Source organism: Martes martes (genome assembly GCF_963455335.1).
Source record: "Martes martes genome assembly, chromosome: 7".
Classification (NCBI taxonomy): Eukaryota; Metazoa; Chordata; class Mammalia; order Carnivora; family Mustelidae; genus Martes; species Martes martes.
This window is the reverse complement of record NC_137894.1, coordinates 131591724-131606936: the sequence shown is the minus strand read 5'-3', so window position 1 is coordinate 131606936 and position 15213 is coordinate 131591724. Positions and strand designations below refer to the sequence as shown.

At 47.5% G+C, this 15213-nt stretch overlaps 1 protein-coding gene across 3 annotated transcripts in view; it reads left to right on the top strand.

Annotated features, from left to right (window-relative positions):
• The first annotated feature begins 2407 nt into the window (after window positions 1-2407).
• Window positions 2408-15213, top strand: part of DCAF4 (DDB1 and CUL4 associated factor 4) — a 28675-nt gene continuing 15869 nt past the window's right edge. For 2 of the 3 annotated variants that reach the window (XM_080808587.1, XM_080808588.1), the window contains exons 1-4: window positions 2408-2531; window positions 12206-12324; window positions 12968-13159; window positions 13400-13496. In XM_080808587.1, coding sequence (XP_080664713.1) covers window positions 13408-13496 — 89 coding nt within the window. In that variant the 5' untranslated portion in view covers window positions 2408-2531; window positions 12206-12324; window positions 12968-13159; window positions 13400-13407. Of the gene's footprint in view, window positions 2532-12205; window positions 12325-12967; window positions 13160-13399; window positions 13497-15100; window positions 15177-15213 lie in introns of those variants that run through there. The other variant, XM_080808589.1, reaches the window with a different exon arrangement.

Sequence of the window (15213 nt, the reverse complement as noted above, 5' to 3'; positions counted from 1 at the left end):
AGAATTATTTATGTTAAAGAGAGAGCATGAGTGAGGAGAGGAGCAGAGGGAAAGGAAGAGAGAGAATCTCCAGCAGACTCCACGCTAAGTGTGGAGCCCAGGCAGGACTTGATCTCACAACCTTGAGATCATGACCTGAGCTGAAATCAAGAGACCCTCCACCAACTGAACCACCTAGTTTTTCTTTCTTTTTTTTTTTTTTAAGATTTCATTTATTTATTTGTCAGAGGGAAAGGAGAAAGAGCACAAGTGGGGGAGGGGGTGACAGGCAGAGGGAGAAGCAGGCTCTCCTCTGAGCAGGGAGCCCAATGTGGGACTTGACCCCAAGACTCTAGGATCATGACCTGAGCTGAAGGCAGCTGCTTAACCAACTGAGCCACCCAGGCGTCACCCTATTTTTACTTTTGTTGGTAACTGCACCGTCCAGATATCCAGCCTTCCTCATAATGGCAGGTGCTCAATCCACGCGCACGCAGACCCAGCAGTGAGGTGCTCTAGAGCCACCACATCAACTCCTCACAATAACCCTCTTCAGTACATCTCATCATCCTCATCTTATCTATGAGGAAACTGAGGCTCACAGACAGCAAATGACTCTCGCCTGAGACCAAGCTGCCTTTGTGCCTTGATTTGCAAATGTTCTTTCATCTTTTTTCTCTGGTGTGCCTGCTGCAGACCACCAAGGCCTAACCCGCATCTGAGCCCTCTGCCTGGCTGGCGGCCATCCTTCCTGACTTCCTCCAGCGACCCGAGCTCTCCAGCTTGGCAATCCCCTTTCACTCCTCCCACAGGGTTCACCAAACCTTGCAGATCCTCCATCCTCTCAAGCGTGTCCCCCATCGGCCCTCTCTTCCGTCCCAGCGACCACCACTCCGCTTCAGCCCTCACTACCTTTCACAGGGGCTGTGGCTTCAATAAGCTCCTCTGAGGAGGCTCCCCAATTGCAGATTTCCACAGTCTGTCCTCTCCAGTCTTTCCTACTGTGCCGCCTGGGTGATCTCTCTTCAAGAGCTCTAGTCCTGCACTCCCCAACTCTCGAACCTTCCAGGTCCCCTCTGCCTGCTCCTTTCCCTGACATCTGACCCAACCTACCCTGCCAGTTTTGCTTCCAACACTCCCCTCCCATGCAGCCAAAATGAATGCCTCACTATTCCTTGACCAGGCTTCCAGTGTTTGTTCAGCTTAGAATGTCTGTCTCTGCCTTCTCTTCTGGGCCACTCAAGCTTCACAAAGCTGTCCTTTATTCTGACTCTGCTCACTTCTCATTCCCCTTACCACCTCTCCGTGCTCCACACCCTGCATTTGTGTGTAAACTCTTTGAGAGAGGAAATTCTACCTTCTCTATCATTGATTGAAATGCTTTCACACTGAGATACAACTGATAAACCACATGACCTACTTTCTAACTGGTCCAGTCACTCACAAGGACCCAGGTCAACAAGGCACGTGGTGTGCCAGGTCTGCTAGTGGCAACAACCAAGCTTGGCATATTTGTTTAATTTTTTTTTCCTTTCTTCCCTCTCCCCTCCACCCCACCCCCACCCCGGCCAAGCCTGGTCTACTTGAACCCAGATCTTCTCGCAAACTGTCACTTCTGGCCAAGTGCCCATCACAGTCTTCTAGAAGTTCTGATAGCTGTCAGCTGATATCTGGAACAGTCACAGCACACAGAGAACATTCTGGAAATATCAGTCGTACAAACAATCTTCGCACTGGAGAGAACATCAGATTAACTTCATTGTTCGACAGAAGAAATGAAGGCACAAAAAAGAGAAGAGACTCGGCCTAGGTCACACTGCAAGGCAGGAAAACAGAACTAGACCTAGAAGACCCTCCGTGACAGCCTTTCAGGCCACGCTCCTCTGCACCTTGGAGCTGTACAGGCCTAGGGTCAGCAAACCGGCCATCTGAAGTCACTGCCCAAGACGTCACCACCTGTTTTCTCTCTCTCATCTCAGAGACTCCTTTGTCCTTCCCACAGTAAAATCTTTCCTCCTCCTAAGTCTCAGGTTTAAAAAGATAGTAGCCCAGGGCGGCGAAAGGACGACACCGGGATGGACCAATTGGCTGCCGACTGAAAAGGGACCCGTTGCTGGGTGAGGTACCCACTTCTTCGGAGGAGCCCGCATATGTCCTCGAGCTTCCGGGATCAGAGCTCAGCCTCCGACCCAGCCCGGCCCCGCCTCCAATGCGCCGGGCCCCGCCCCCAACGCGCTCAGCCCCACCCCAAACGTGCTCGGCCCCGCCCCAGACTCCCTAGCCGACACGCGGCCTCCTCGCCTGGCGTGGGCGGAGCCGCGCTCCAATCTCCGCCCTCCCCCTAAGATCCATCCTATTGGCGTAGTCAGTCAGACGCCACATCCAATGAGAAGGAACGGGCGGCCGCCTGGTCCTATCCGCGGCGACTACACAAAAAACGGACGCAACTAACTGGCAGATGCTACACCGTGGTCTTTCCGGGTCCTTCCACGCTCAGCTCGTACTCCTGCGGGTCCCGGCCCTGAAGGAAGCCGGAGAGGACCCTCTGCTAAGTAAGTGTCTGCTGACGGCGGTGACCGTTGGCATCGGTCCGGGGGCTGCTGCCGCTCCCCGCTCAGAGCTCGGCGTGGGATGGGCCGTGGGGGGGAAGGCCCGAGAAAGGGGCGGAGAGCGGCGGAGCACGTGGAACGCCGGCCTGACCGCGGCGTGGGTGGGGGGCTGGGCCGGCGAGCTGCGGGCGCTCCGGCTGCGTGGGCGTGGGCAGCCCGGCTTGTCCTGTCGGGTCGGTTGTGCAGCCGTAAACGGTGGAACGTGGGGAGACCCCGAGTGTTTTTTTTTTTTAAGCCGTGTTGCAGAAGGTGGCACCCGACACCTGCCTCTGGCCGGACGGCGGACTCTTGGTGGCCGTTTCCCGGAACGTTCAGGTTGTGAGAACAGCTAACGCACCCTGGGCGCGTGCTGAGTGCCCCGCGCCGTGCTAACTGCTTTACGAGCCTTAACTAGGTTCCCCCCCGCCAGCAGCCCTGTGAGGGAGGTAGGAGGAGTACCTTTGTCAGACGCAGGAAGAGGCCGGGTGAGGCTTCGCTTGCCCAGGTAACTACTGAACTAGTCCGTGGCAGAGCCCCGGTTTGAACCCAGGCGTTCGGGTTGACCTACACACCGAGGTGGGCCTTAGCGAGAAAGCCCCTTTCCGTACTCGCGCGCTGAGAGTCCTGGAAGCCTCGTCGCGCCCCGCCCCCGCTGACCTCGGAAACCCTGATACCGCCCGCACCCCCCCAGTGGGCGTGGGGTAGTCTGCTGGCCTTGCCTTGTGGCTGGAACAGCAAGGACGAAAGAAAACTGTGATAACTTCCTGGAGGAAACAAACGAAAATTCCCAAACCCCAAAGTCTGGTTTTAAATAACAATGGAAATTACAGCGGGGGTCGTGTTCTGTGGGTAACCAACCCCCCACCCCCCACGGGGCCTGACCAGCAGGGGTGGAATTCCTTTTCCACCACTCTGTGTGTCCTGCTGGGTAAGATACTTAGTCCTGGAAGCCTCAGTTTCCTCATTTGTTAAAATAGAAAAACCAACTCAAGGTGGGCATGGCAAGCTCCGTGTAGAGGCATTTTGTGTTCGGCTTTACAGATCATTCAGCGTTAGCATTTTCCATATTACAATCCACTGGTCTCTGTAATCGGAATTACCCTGTTGGATTTTTAGGATGTTCTTACTTTTATTTTTTTTTAAAGATTTTATTTATTTGACAGAGAGCAAGATCACAAGTAGGCAGAGAGGCAGGCGGTGGGGGCGGGGGGGGGGCGGGGAAGCAGGCTCCCCGTGGAGCCGAGAGCCCGCTGTGGGGCTCAGCTAGATCCCAGGACCCCTGAGACCATGACCTGAGCTGAAGGCAGAGGCTTTAACCCACTGGGGTTAAAGGCGCCCCATGTTCTTACTTTTAAATATTATAGTTCTGCCGTAATAGATCTTTTTTGTTTTTGAGATATAATTCACATGCCTTAATATCCACCATTTTAAAGGGTACAGTTTGGTGGAGTTTGTAATATATTCACAAGGCTATGTGACTGTCACCATGATCTTACTCCAGAACATTTCATCACCCCAAAAAGAAACCTTATGGCCCTGGCAACTCAGAGGAGCTTTTTTGGGCTCAAGGCCAGATGTTGAGGCCCAGCTGACAGGGGCTCCCAACCTGAGGTCTTGGATGGGAGAGATGGAGCCTCCTCCCACCCTGAATTTCAGCCCTGGGCTGAAGCAAGGAGAGCCCAAAGCAAGCAGGCTCCCAGCGCACCTGCTGAGCAGAGCCCCACGGCCCCCTGACTTGGGGTACCAGGGAAGCGTCTTGGGGGAGAGGGAGGGCCAGTTATTCAAAAAACTGTGGGATGTTCTAACCGTAAGCCTTTGGGAGAACTGTGCCAAATCTTGGCTGTTCCCCTGGGGACAACTGCCCAGCTTCGAGGCCACGTCGGCTTCCAGGTGAGATCCCACAACTGGGCCTTTACAGAGACTGTAGATTTGAAGCAGGGCCTGAAAAACACAGGAATTTGCCAAACTTCAGGATTATGCATAAGCAGAGGTTCAGACTTAGAGCCAAAGGAAGTGAACCTTTGAAAGCTCTTGCAACCAAGGTAAAAATGAAACGGAATGACTTCACAGCCACCGTAACAGCAAGGAATGGAGAAGCTAAACTGAATTGGGAAGGGCGAGTCTGCAAACCCATCTGATAGGCATGTTATTTCACTGGCAGAACCCAATTACAGGCAGCTACAGTGGATGCTGCCCAAACAGCTTTTATCTGGAGAAAGCTGTTGACCGTTCTGAAAAGCAAAAAGTAAAAGATACCAGTATTGTATTTCAGTTTTATCACTATTGAAATTCTATTTCACAGCAAAGCATTAGAGGCATACACTTGCCTACCAAAATGCACCAAAGATTGATGAGGAAGATTTACAGGTTTTTCAGAAGCTCTAGGTATCCACCAGATTATCCACCTCATTTAGATAATGTAAAAATGTTACCCAATGATCGATCTCAGTCAGTAACTCCGGAAACTGATGGGAAAGCTTTCATGCACCGCAAGGCCAAGTGTTCCATTCGCAGGAATACCAAGGGAGCTGGACAAAGCAAAACACAGCTCCTGGTTAGTTTGCCAACACTGTTGCCGAACAAACTCGGATAAACTTGTCCCAAGGGAAGCCAGTAACGCAAAAGACCCCGGCCTTGGAAAAGAGAGAAATTTATTTCAGGTGGCAGACTCAAGCCTTAACTGACCTCTCAGCCCACAGGTTGGACACCTGGAGTTTTATAGGGAGAGGTGCAGAGGGGTACGTGCCGAGGAACAGTGTGTGATCACAGGTTGGAGGGGCAGGTGGGTATGTGTGCATCACATGATCATGGGCAGGGAGGGGATGTGTGGGATGTGGTCCTTCTAAGCATTCTGTTGTTTTGGGGGCTTTTCTGGCCTGGCAGTTACAATGTTCTGGTCATTGCAAAGCCTCTTCATCAATGCCTCAAGAAAGTATGATAAGAAATAAGAACAATAGGTTTCAATTAGAGCTTGAGTTAGGCAGTCCTCCTATTTCTGGTTTTAACTTTTGGGATCTGTAGTTAAGCAAGAGGGCTCACTGACAAGGACAAATTCAAATTCAGTTTCCTTTCCAGAGATCACTGTCAGCTAAGTGTGTATCTGCAACAGGACAGGTAGCTACCTGTCCACTAAGAAAGAGTCAACAAGCAGATGATTGAGATGTTACATAAGAAAATTAATTTTCTTGTACTTTTTTCCATTTTCATCTTAAAATGACTCAGAATCCAGGATTCCAGTGGTACCCCTTTTTCAGGGGGACACATTCCAGAACCCCCACTAGATGCCTGAAACCATGGATAGTACCGAAACGTATTATTTTCTGGGTTTTTTCCTATACAGACATACCTGTGATAAAGTTTAATTTATAAATTAGGCACAGTAAGAGATGAACAGCAGGGACGCCTGGTTGGCTCAGTGGGTTAAAGCCTCTGCCTTTGGCTCAGGTCATGATCCCAGGGTCCTGGGATCAAGCCCCGAATTGGGCTCTCTGCTTGGCAGGGGGCCTGCTTCCCCGCCCCACGCCTGCCTCTCTGCCTACTTGTGATCTCTCTCTCTGTCAATAAATAAAATCTTAAAAAAAAAAAAAAAGATGAACAACAGTAACTGATAATAAAATAGAACAATTACAACAATATACTGTGATAAAAGTTATGTGAACATGTCTGTCTCAAAATTACTGTACTGTACTCACCCTTTTTGCAACAACGTGAGATGATAAAATGCCTGTGCGATGAGACGACCTGTAGATGTGACACAGCATTAGGCTGTTACTGGTCTCCTGAGGATACATCTGGAGAAGGATAACTGAACCCAGGGAAAGTGAAACTGTGGGTCAGGGGGTCTGCTGGACTGAACTGTAAAACTTTATACTGGCTTGCTATGTTAAACCTCAAAATGAAATGCTACTAAAAATAGGGGGAAAATACGAAGTTTGTGCTGACCTAAAATGAAGGCTTTAAAAAATATTACATACTCAGTCATTTTAACCTCTTGTGATATGTGATCTTTTTGTATAATCCTCTCCCCACCACACTTTTTTTTTTTTTTTTTTTAAGATTACGGATTTCAAAGTGTCATTATTGCACTGGTACTGGTTGGGAGTGCTATAGTAAGTTGATAACAGAAACCAAAAAAATCTACCAATTCCAGTTAACTTCTTTTAGGTTAACTCCAGAAAAGGATCCTATTAGTTCTGATTTAAAAGTTCTGTTTCATGGGGCACCTCAGTAGCTCAGTCAATGAATTGTCGAACTCTGGATTTTGGCTCAGGTCATGATCTCATGGTCGTGAGATCAGGCCCTGCACCGGGCTTGGTGCTAGGTATAGAACCTACTTAAAGATTGTCTCTCTCCCTCTGCCCCTCACTCTCCCCACCCCCCTTAAAAAAAACAAAATTCTATTTCTTGAAGCATTAAGTAAAAAGACAGGTCTTCTTTTTTAAAAACTTTTACTGAAACATGAAGTCTCATCATTCGATCTGTATATTTACCTTTCAGTAAGTGTGTAATCAAGTAGAGTAAAGGAAATACGGTACTAGTGTATCACTGTTTTATGAATGTGCAGGCATAAATCTTAGTTAAAATAAAAGTCACATTCAACTTGATTCTGGTTTTAAAATAAAACTGCTGTCATACTAAAGTATTATATATTGTGATTGTTGCTTTGGGTACCAAAGCTAGCAATTTGGTGGCGCGTTGCCTGTGAAAACATAAACAGGTACACATGAAACATTATAAATCACTTAAAGTTCTATAAAAATTTTACTAAGCTACACCTAGATAATGGAAGTATATAACAGTGACCCTTATTCCTAAAAATACAAAACAATTTAATTAGAGGCTTTATCAGCTAACTTGGGATAACTGGGAAAAACACTTAAACTCATAACAGAAAAATAGACTCCCAAGAAGCTTCTTTCTCTGTCTGTCAAATATTTATCCATTTGACAGACAGAGATCACAAGTAGGCGGGGAGGAAGCAGGCTCCCCACTGAGCAGGGAGCCCAATGTGGGGCTCGATCCCAGGATGCTGGGATCATGACCTGAGCCGAAGGCAGAGGCTTTAACCCACTGAGCTACCCAGGTGCCCCAAGAAGCTTCTTTCAAAAACAGTATTCGGAGATGGAGGGATCTCGTGCCAGTTAGTCACTCCTCATTCTCTGCCTTCTCTCTGCCCCTCCTCCCAGCCCCCTAGAAACTTCCTCTCCCTCCGCCTCTGTCCTCCCCATCTCCTTGTATCTGGATTTGCCTATTCTGGACGTTTCACGTACATTGATCGATGCAATATGTGGCGTTTTGTGTCTGGCTTCTTTCACTTAGCATAATGTTTTCAAGGTTTGTCCACACTGTAGCATGCATTAGTACTTCAGTCTTGTCCTGATCGACCTCTGTGGTGCAGATGTGGCATACTTTGTTTATCCATTCATCAGTTGATGGAAATTTGGGTTGTTTCTACTTTGGGGCAATTACGAATAATGCTGCTACGAATGGTAGTTAAATCATGTTTATTTGTTTGAGATTAATATTGTCTTTTCAGAATAAGGGTCTCTCAGAAATTATTTTTCTTTCCTCCTTCAAGTACTTAAAGGTTCTCTGAAAGGCAAAGCCAAGGCCAGCCTTTCACAGCACATCTTACTTAATACCTCCCGTAATACCTGCCTGGCAGAGCAGCTCCAAAGGAGCTGGGATTCAGCATATCATCCAGCAAATTGTTAGCATTTCTATCAAGAATAGAGTTTCTCAGGCGCCTGGGTGGCTCCATGGGTTAAGTAACTGCCTTCGGCTCAGGTCATGATACCAGGGTCCTAGGATTAAGTCCCACATCGGGCTCCCCCGCTCTGTGGGGCGCCTGCTTCTCCCTCTCCTCTGCCTGCTACTCCCCCTGCTTATGCTCTGTGTGTGTGTGTCAAATAAATAAAATCTTTTTTACAAGATAAAAAATAAATAAAAATTTAAAAAATAGAGTTTATCCACCTCACCACTATTTGGGGCTGGATTAATTCATTTTATGGGACTATCCTGTGTATTGTATGATGGTTAACATCAGGGGCTTCTTACTAAATGGCAATAGCAGCCATCACCAGCTTCACCCCCCCCCACCATGTTATGACAAACAAAAATGTCTCCAGACATTGCCAAACTGTCCCCATTAAGAAACGCTGATCTAGTCATGATCCCAGGGTCCTGGGATGGAGCCCCGTGTCGGGCTCTCTGCTTAGCAGGGAGCCTGCTTCCTCCGCTCTCTCTCTCTCTGCCTGCCACTCTGCCTACTTGTGATCTGTCAAATAAATAAATAAAATCTTAAAAAAAAAAACTTTAAAAAAGTAAGAAACACTGATCTAAAAACTGATGCATACTGGATTTCTTATTACTATCCAGGAAAATTATCTCCAATTCTGAATTCAAAGCCTCATTTTATATTTGGCTTTGGATCTACATTTGTCTGGGTCTTTGTCACCATGTGTTGATGACTTTCAAATCTATATCCTGTTTCCTCGCTGGATTCCCAGAGCTTGTTTACGGTTGCCTGCCTTGGTGTTCTACAGGCATCTTGAGATTGGTTTGTTCAAAACGAGACTGATTCTCTTCTCTCCCCCAAACTGCTCTTCATCCTTAATCTTGGTCTCCCAGGTCAAGACCCTACCTGTCAGTCATGTACTGGTTCCTCACTTCTTTTGTCTCCACCTCTCCCATGAAATTCACCTTCTGAGTCTTTCTAAATTCAAGATCCTCACTTCCACAGTGGGCAGGCTCATCTCAGCTTGCTACAGCGATCCTTAACTTCTTTTTTTTTTAATATTTTATTTATTTATTTAACACAGAGAGAGAGACAGAGAGAGAGAGAGACAGAGAGATCACAAGTAGGCAGAGAGAAAGGCAGAGAGAGAGGGAAGCAGGCTCCCCGCCGAGCAGAGAGCACGACGTGGGGCTCGATCCCAGGACCCTGAGACCATGACCCGAGCCGAAGGCAGAGGCTTAACCCGCTGAGCCACCCAGGCGCCCCCGATCCTTAACTTCTAGCTTATTTTCTCTGCTGCCTGTAAAGTGCCCTTTCCAGCATGCGTGTCTGATCCTGTCAGAGTCCTCATGGGCTGGCCCTGCTCTGCCTTTCCAGCTTCGACACCCAACGCCTTGTACTTTAGGCTCTGGCCATACAGAACTGCTTGCCAGGCCCCTTGCCTGACACTCATTCTTCCAGCTGCAGTTCAGACTCACTCTCTCTTCCAGCCCCTCCACTCAAAGAATGACTCTTCTCTTTTGCTACACGTGGAGAGACCTGGGTCTTCACTCACTCACGAGCCACTGCAGGGATTGGTTCATTCACATCTGTGTTCCTGGTGATCAGCAAGTGTCTTGAGAATGGGGACCACGATTTATCTCTGCCTGCTCCCTAGGGCCCACTGGGCCCTCTGTAAATCTGTGTTGAATAGCAAATGAAAATGCCTAGAGCAGAAAGGGGCTATTTGGGGTTTTATTTTATTTTATTAAAGATTTTATTTATTTATTTGACAGAGAGAGGGAACACAAGCAGGGGAGTGGGAGAGGGAGAAGCAGGCTTCCCGCGGAGCAGGGAGCCTGATGCAGGGATTGATCCCAGGACCCCAAGATCATGACCTGAGCCAAAGGCAGACGTTTAACAACTGAGCCACCCAGGTGCCCCTACCTGGGATTTTAAAGCGGCTGCAGGGTTGTTTTGGTTTGTTTTTTGTTCAGTTCAGGGAACATTTACTGAGAACGAACTAGGTCATGGGTGCTAGGAACAGAAAGAACAGGGCGAGATCTTCGCTTAGAGAATTCACATTATATCTAATACGAGGTGGGAGTACACAGTTTAGTATAGAGTGATAAGGGCAAGCATAATGCATACAGTGGATACTGAGAGTGAACTATGCTGCATTCGAGGAAGATACTCTCCGCACCCCTGAAATAGGCTTCTTATAAGTATGAAAAAATATCATTTCATCCCACTGTAACCCTTTCTGTGTTCAGCCAACTTCTGTTTATCATGACTTTTTTAAATGACTTTGGCTTGATCATGCTCATTAAGTCAGTTAATGTTGTCAGCCTCTCCTTGTGCTGCAGTACCTGACCCTGTGCTTGTGTGAGATAGTGATTTAGAAATGTTCCAAAATCAATGCTCACCACTTATTTCATTGTTTACTATGTCCTTGATTTTGCGCCCCTATTTGGAGGATAATGGTGCAGGCATGCCATGCTCCTGCCTCCTCACCTGAAGCCTTTGACTTCCCATTACCTATGTTCTTCACTGTAGTCCTGCATTATTTCATAGTTAAAGCAAACTGCAGTCGTATGTACAGAATGTGCAATCTAGAGGAATTTTTATCTTTTGATAGAGTTGCTAATGGTAATCTTTAGGTCAGTATGGCTTCTTTTTCTTACCAGTTTTCTTAACACTGGTCCTATTTCCCTTCCTCTGCATAGTGCCTCTTAGCTTGTAACTTAACTAGTTAGTAAATACAACTTTATTCTTTAAAATGAAGTTTAAGGTAATTGATCCTTAGGGAGACCCACGCATGTGGTGTCCAGGAGCTATGAACATGGGTTGCTTAGGAAACTGAATAAAGCTACTATACGATTGGACAGGGGTGAGCACAGCAGTGGTATTTATAGAGGAGGGAATTATAGATAGGTAAAAGAGCAGACGGGGAACTAGGGAGAAATGGGCTCTGAACGTGCTAAGTCTGTTGTCACTGTGGAAGTAAGAGGTGGCGGTAGAAGTTGATGCCCAGGAAAGATGCTAGGGGTTGGAGATGAACCTGTGTTGGCGGGTGAGATGGAATAAGTATGAGAAGAAGGGGAACTAGGACAGAACAGTAGAAAACAGACACAGGGCAGGTGACCCAAGAGAAGCCAGAAAAGGATGAGTTTGACAAGTAAGAGAAAAAACCAATAGAAAGATATTCCAGAAGCCAAAGGAAGAATGAAGCTTTGTGGCATCACATGATTTAGGAATAAGGGCTAAATAAAGAGAGACCACTGACTTTGGCAGGCAAGGGGGATCATTAGTTAAATAGGTCACGAGCTTTTTAGCAGAAAGGCGTGATGCAGTGGGTTGAGGAGTGACTGGGAAACAAGCGGTGGGATGTGTGCGCGCAGACCACGTGCGCAGAATACCTCCTCCTCTTGGGTCGGAGTTGGAGCACATACAAATGAAAAACCTGAGCAAGTCCATAAGGCGAGATAAGGCTGCGGAAATTGGTTAAACATATGGGAACAAGTGTCTGCAGGGTCTGAGAAGGAATGAGAGCGATAGCCAGGTGGGATGGGTTTGCCAGGAAAAGACAAGGACACCTGTTTCTCGAAGACAAGAGGGAAGACCACTGGAAATATTAAGGCAGATGTTTGTGGAAGGGAAGGGAGAGATGCTGGGAGTGTTCATACGTGGCAGCCTCTCTGTTCTCTGTGAGGTCGGCAGCTATGCTAGCAAGAAAGGACTGGAAGAAAGTGGGAGGGGATGTTAGGACAGAGATAACAGCCTGAGCCGTCAGGAGTGACTCAGACTAGGAATAATTAAAGTAGTTTAAGACATCAGAGGATGAAAATAAGACCTTTATCGTGGCTCTCCCTGAGCGCGGCTACACGCTCTGCTTCAGCATCGCTTGCTCCTTCTGGCGCAGGACTGGAGAGCGTCTGGAGCCAGCAGTCCGGGCTGCGGAGCGGCCCCATGGGGGAGGCCGACTGACTGCCCGAAGCAAGCACACTGAGGACTCCGTTACAGAATTCGCAGAATGTTTGGGTAAGTACCGGACCAGCAGTCCAGACCGGTGGTGCTCTGCTGCCAGCAGGCTTTCCCCACTCAGAAGGAAAAGCTGGGAAATAAAAGCAAATAGTTTTCTAATCTGTTCTTTGGTTTCATTCAGCCCTAAAGATTTTTTTTTTCTAATTTTGTTACGGCATTTGAATGTGGTTTTAAAGTATATTCAGTAAAAAATAAATAAAAGCACATTCAGTAAAATGGCCTCAACTCTCTCCCATGAGTTGGGGGAAAAATCAGGTGTTGGGGAAGGCGTGGAGCTCACAGCAGCTGGGCCAGGTACCATAGTCTGCTCTTGTTAAGAACTCTTCATGTGATCCCCAGGGTGGAAACTTGGCGGTTAAGTGACAGATTCAGGCTCCACAAGATAAGACTAGAAAAAGCCTCCCCAAATATCACGGCAATATCAGTAAGAAGTGTTTTTACCTCATTCCTTCTTCAAAAAAAAAAAATGCATGTACACATCCGTCCCTTTGACAGCTTGCATGCAGAAAGCTAAAACCTTTATAAAGCATGTGGAGAAGCCCTACACACTGGCCCTTGTTTAACCATGTTCACAGTTTTCCCTGCTCAGTGCTGGAATTGTGTAGGAGAAAGTGTTCACTGTCAGCTGTTCTCTCAACAGGGATGTGTGTGGATTGAAAGAAAAATTATATGCCCTGGTGTCATCTGGTAAAGAAAAGAAAGAAGAATAACCTGAGTGCTCATGCCAGCCTCAACTGCCACCTAAAGTCATTGCAAGACCCTGTCATCACCTCACACAGTGACCAAAAGAACCAGAGGTCGGCAGATTGGCAGGCCAGGTGTCCGCTGTGAGGTAAGGACCGCAGCTGGAGAAGTGGCTCCAGAAGCTTGGTGCTTCATCGCTGTCTCCGCCTGGAGGCAGCCCTTACAGGCGAGGCTTGGTGTGGTGGCTCTGGTGAGAAGCCAGGTCGGGCCATTGCCTTGCCTAGCTCCCAGCATGAAGGAGCTGTCGAGAAGCAAACAGGAAAACACGTGCATGCGCGTGCGCACACCCACACGTTTGTATGTGGACTTGCTTGTTTTTCTCTTCTAGGAGTAGAAATGCATAAAAACAGCTGGCAGAATAGAAGACGTAGGAGAAGGAGTCACCAGCAGAACCCTTGGTTCAGACAGCAGGGTTCTGTTGAGAGGCAAGTGCTGCTGCTTGGGGCCACTTGAGCTCTGTGGTGGCCTCAGATGCTTGGGAGTCACCGGGGCTGTCACCCCAATGCAGGGTCTGGCGGGGGGGGTGGGGGCACTGCTGCAAGTCAGCCTGCCTGTCGCTCTTGGAGGAGTGAGGCAATATGGTCTTGCTTTTCCTTCTTTTCAGAGTGACGACCTCTGGCCAGAGCATTAGCCAGAGGCTTAGAAGCAGACGGTATCAGATAGGACTGGAGAGCTGTTTTTCTACTTTGCAGACTTTCTCTCTCTCTCCCTTTTTTGTCAGTCAATGAAAATAGCTTTCTGGAGACTTAATTTCATTAATTCAGCCTAATCCTTAGAAAGGCTAAATATATATAATATTGAGTTTAATAAACACAAAAAGGTATACGGAATAGTACAGTGAACATCATGTACCCAGTACCAGCTTAGAAAGTAAAACCTAGTCTATGCTGAGTTGAAGTCCCCAGTGCAAACATTTTCCACTCCCAACTTACTGTTCTTATGGCCAGAGGTCCTGCTGGCCCTGAACTGTGAAGAGGTGTCCTCGTCTGGTGTGGGCGGGTTGTCTTGTGCTGGGACTAGATTGTATTTCCTTAGCGCAGAAGTCTCTGCACCAGAGGAGGCCCGCATGCCAATTTTAAAACTTTTCCACACACTTTTCCACACTTCAGACCTCCTCCTAAAATGGACAGATTTCTAGCTACAGGGTCAGATGGTGACAAAGACCAAGATGCTTCTCTAGAACAGATGAGCCTGAACCGTAACAAAAACCATCCAAATGTCGTGGAAAGAACCAGGGCCAAGGAGTCAGGAGGTCCAGATTTCACACTCTGCCTTCTCCTATGTGAATTTGGGCAAGTCGCTTTGTCACTCTGAGTCACTCTTGTACAAAAGAGACGTAATACTTAACGAGGTTTGCAATACTGAATGGAAAGCCTCTGATGGGCTGCTTGGCTCTGAGTAGCCCCTTCATATATGGTGGGCCTCATTAAGTGCAGGGTAAAATCTATTACTCTAAGCCAGAGTCACAGATTTGACCCATATTGTAGAACGATCAGGACAGTGCCCAGTGTTTGTATGTTTTGTAAAGAGAACCATGGATATTTTTTGGGCCTTCCCACAAGAGTACAACGTGTAGCAAAATGTGACCTGTGCAAGAAGAGAGTCTCATCTCAGCCTTGGCAGAGTCATGTGGAAACACACTGGGCAGCCGCCTTCCAGGCTCTGTGCGGAAAGAATGGAGGAGTCGTCCTTGGAGTAGAAATGTAGACATTTGTCGTGACACTTGGTCCTTCCTCCTCTTGCTGCCTGATCACACATGAGCTGCCTCAGAAAGCTCCGGGCCATAAAAAAGGCAGAATAAATAATTTTCTCTGAAACTGCATAGTTAGTATTTCCAGACAAAAGAGAAAGTTCTTTCATTCCTTTAGCCTGGATATTCAATTTGTATTCCTTTGGGGGATGGGGAGGAAGTTCTTGATTTTAAAGCAGATTTTGTCAGGATTCTAAAATTAGGTGTTTTTCTCTGTCATTATATCCTTCAGCCTGTAATTGCCACAGAAACTGCTTGTAGCTTTGCAAATCAAGTGTTCAAACCATGGCTGTATCCGAGTATTACCTGAGCAAATCACCTCCGTGCCCCGAACCCCAGTTTCTTCATCTATAAGGTGATATGGCCAAGTAAAATTTAAACCCTTTGTACTA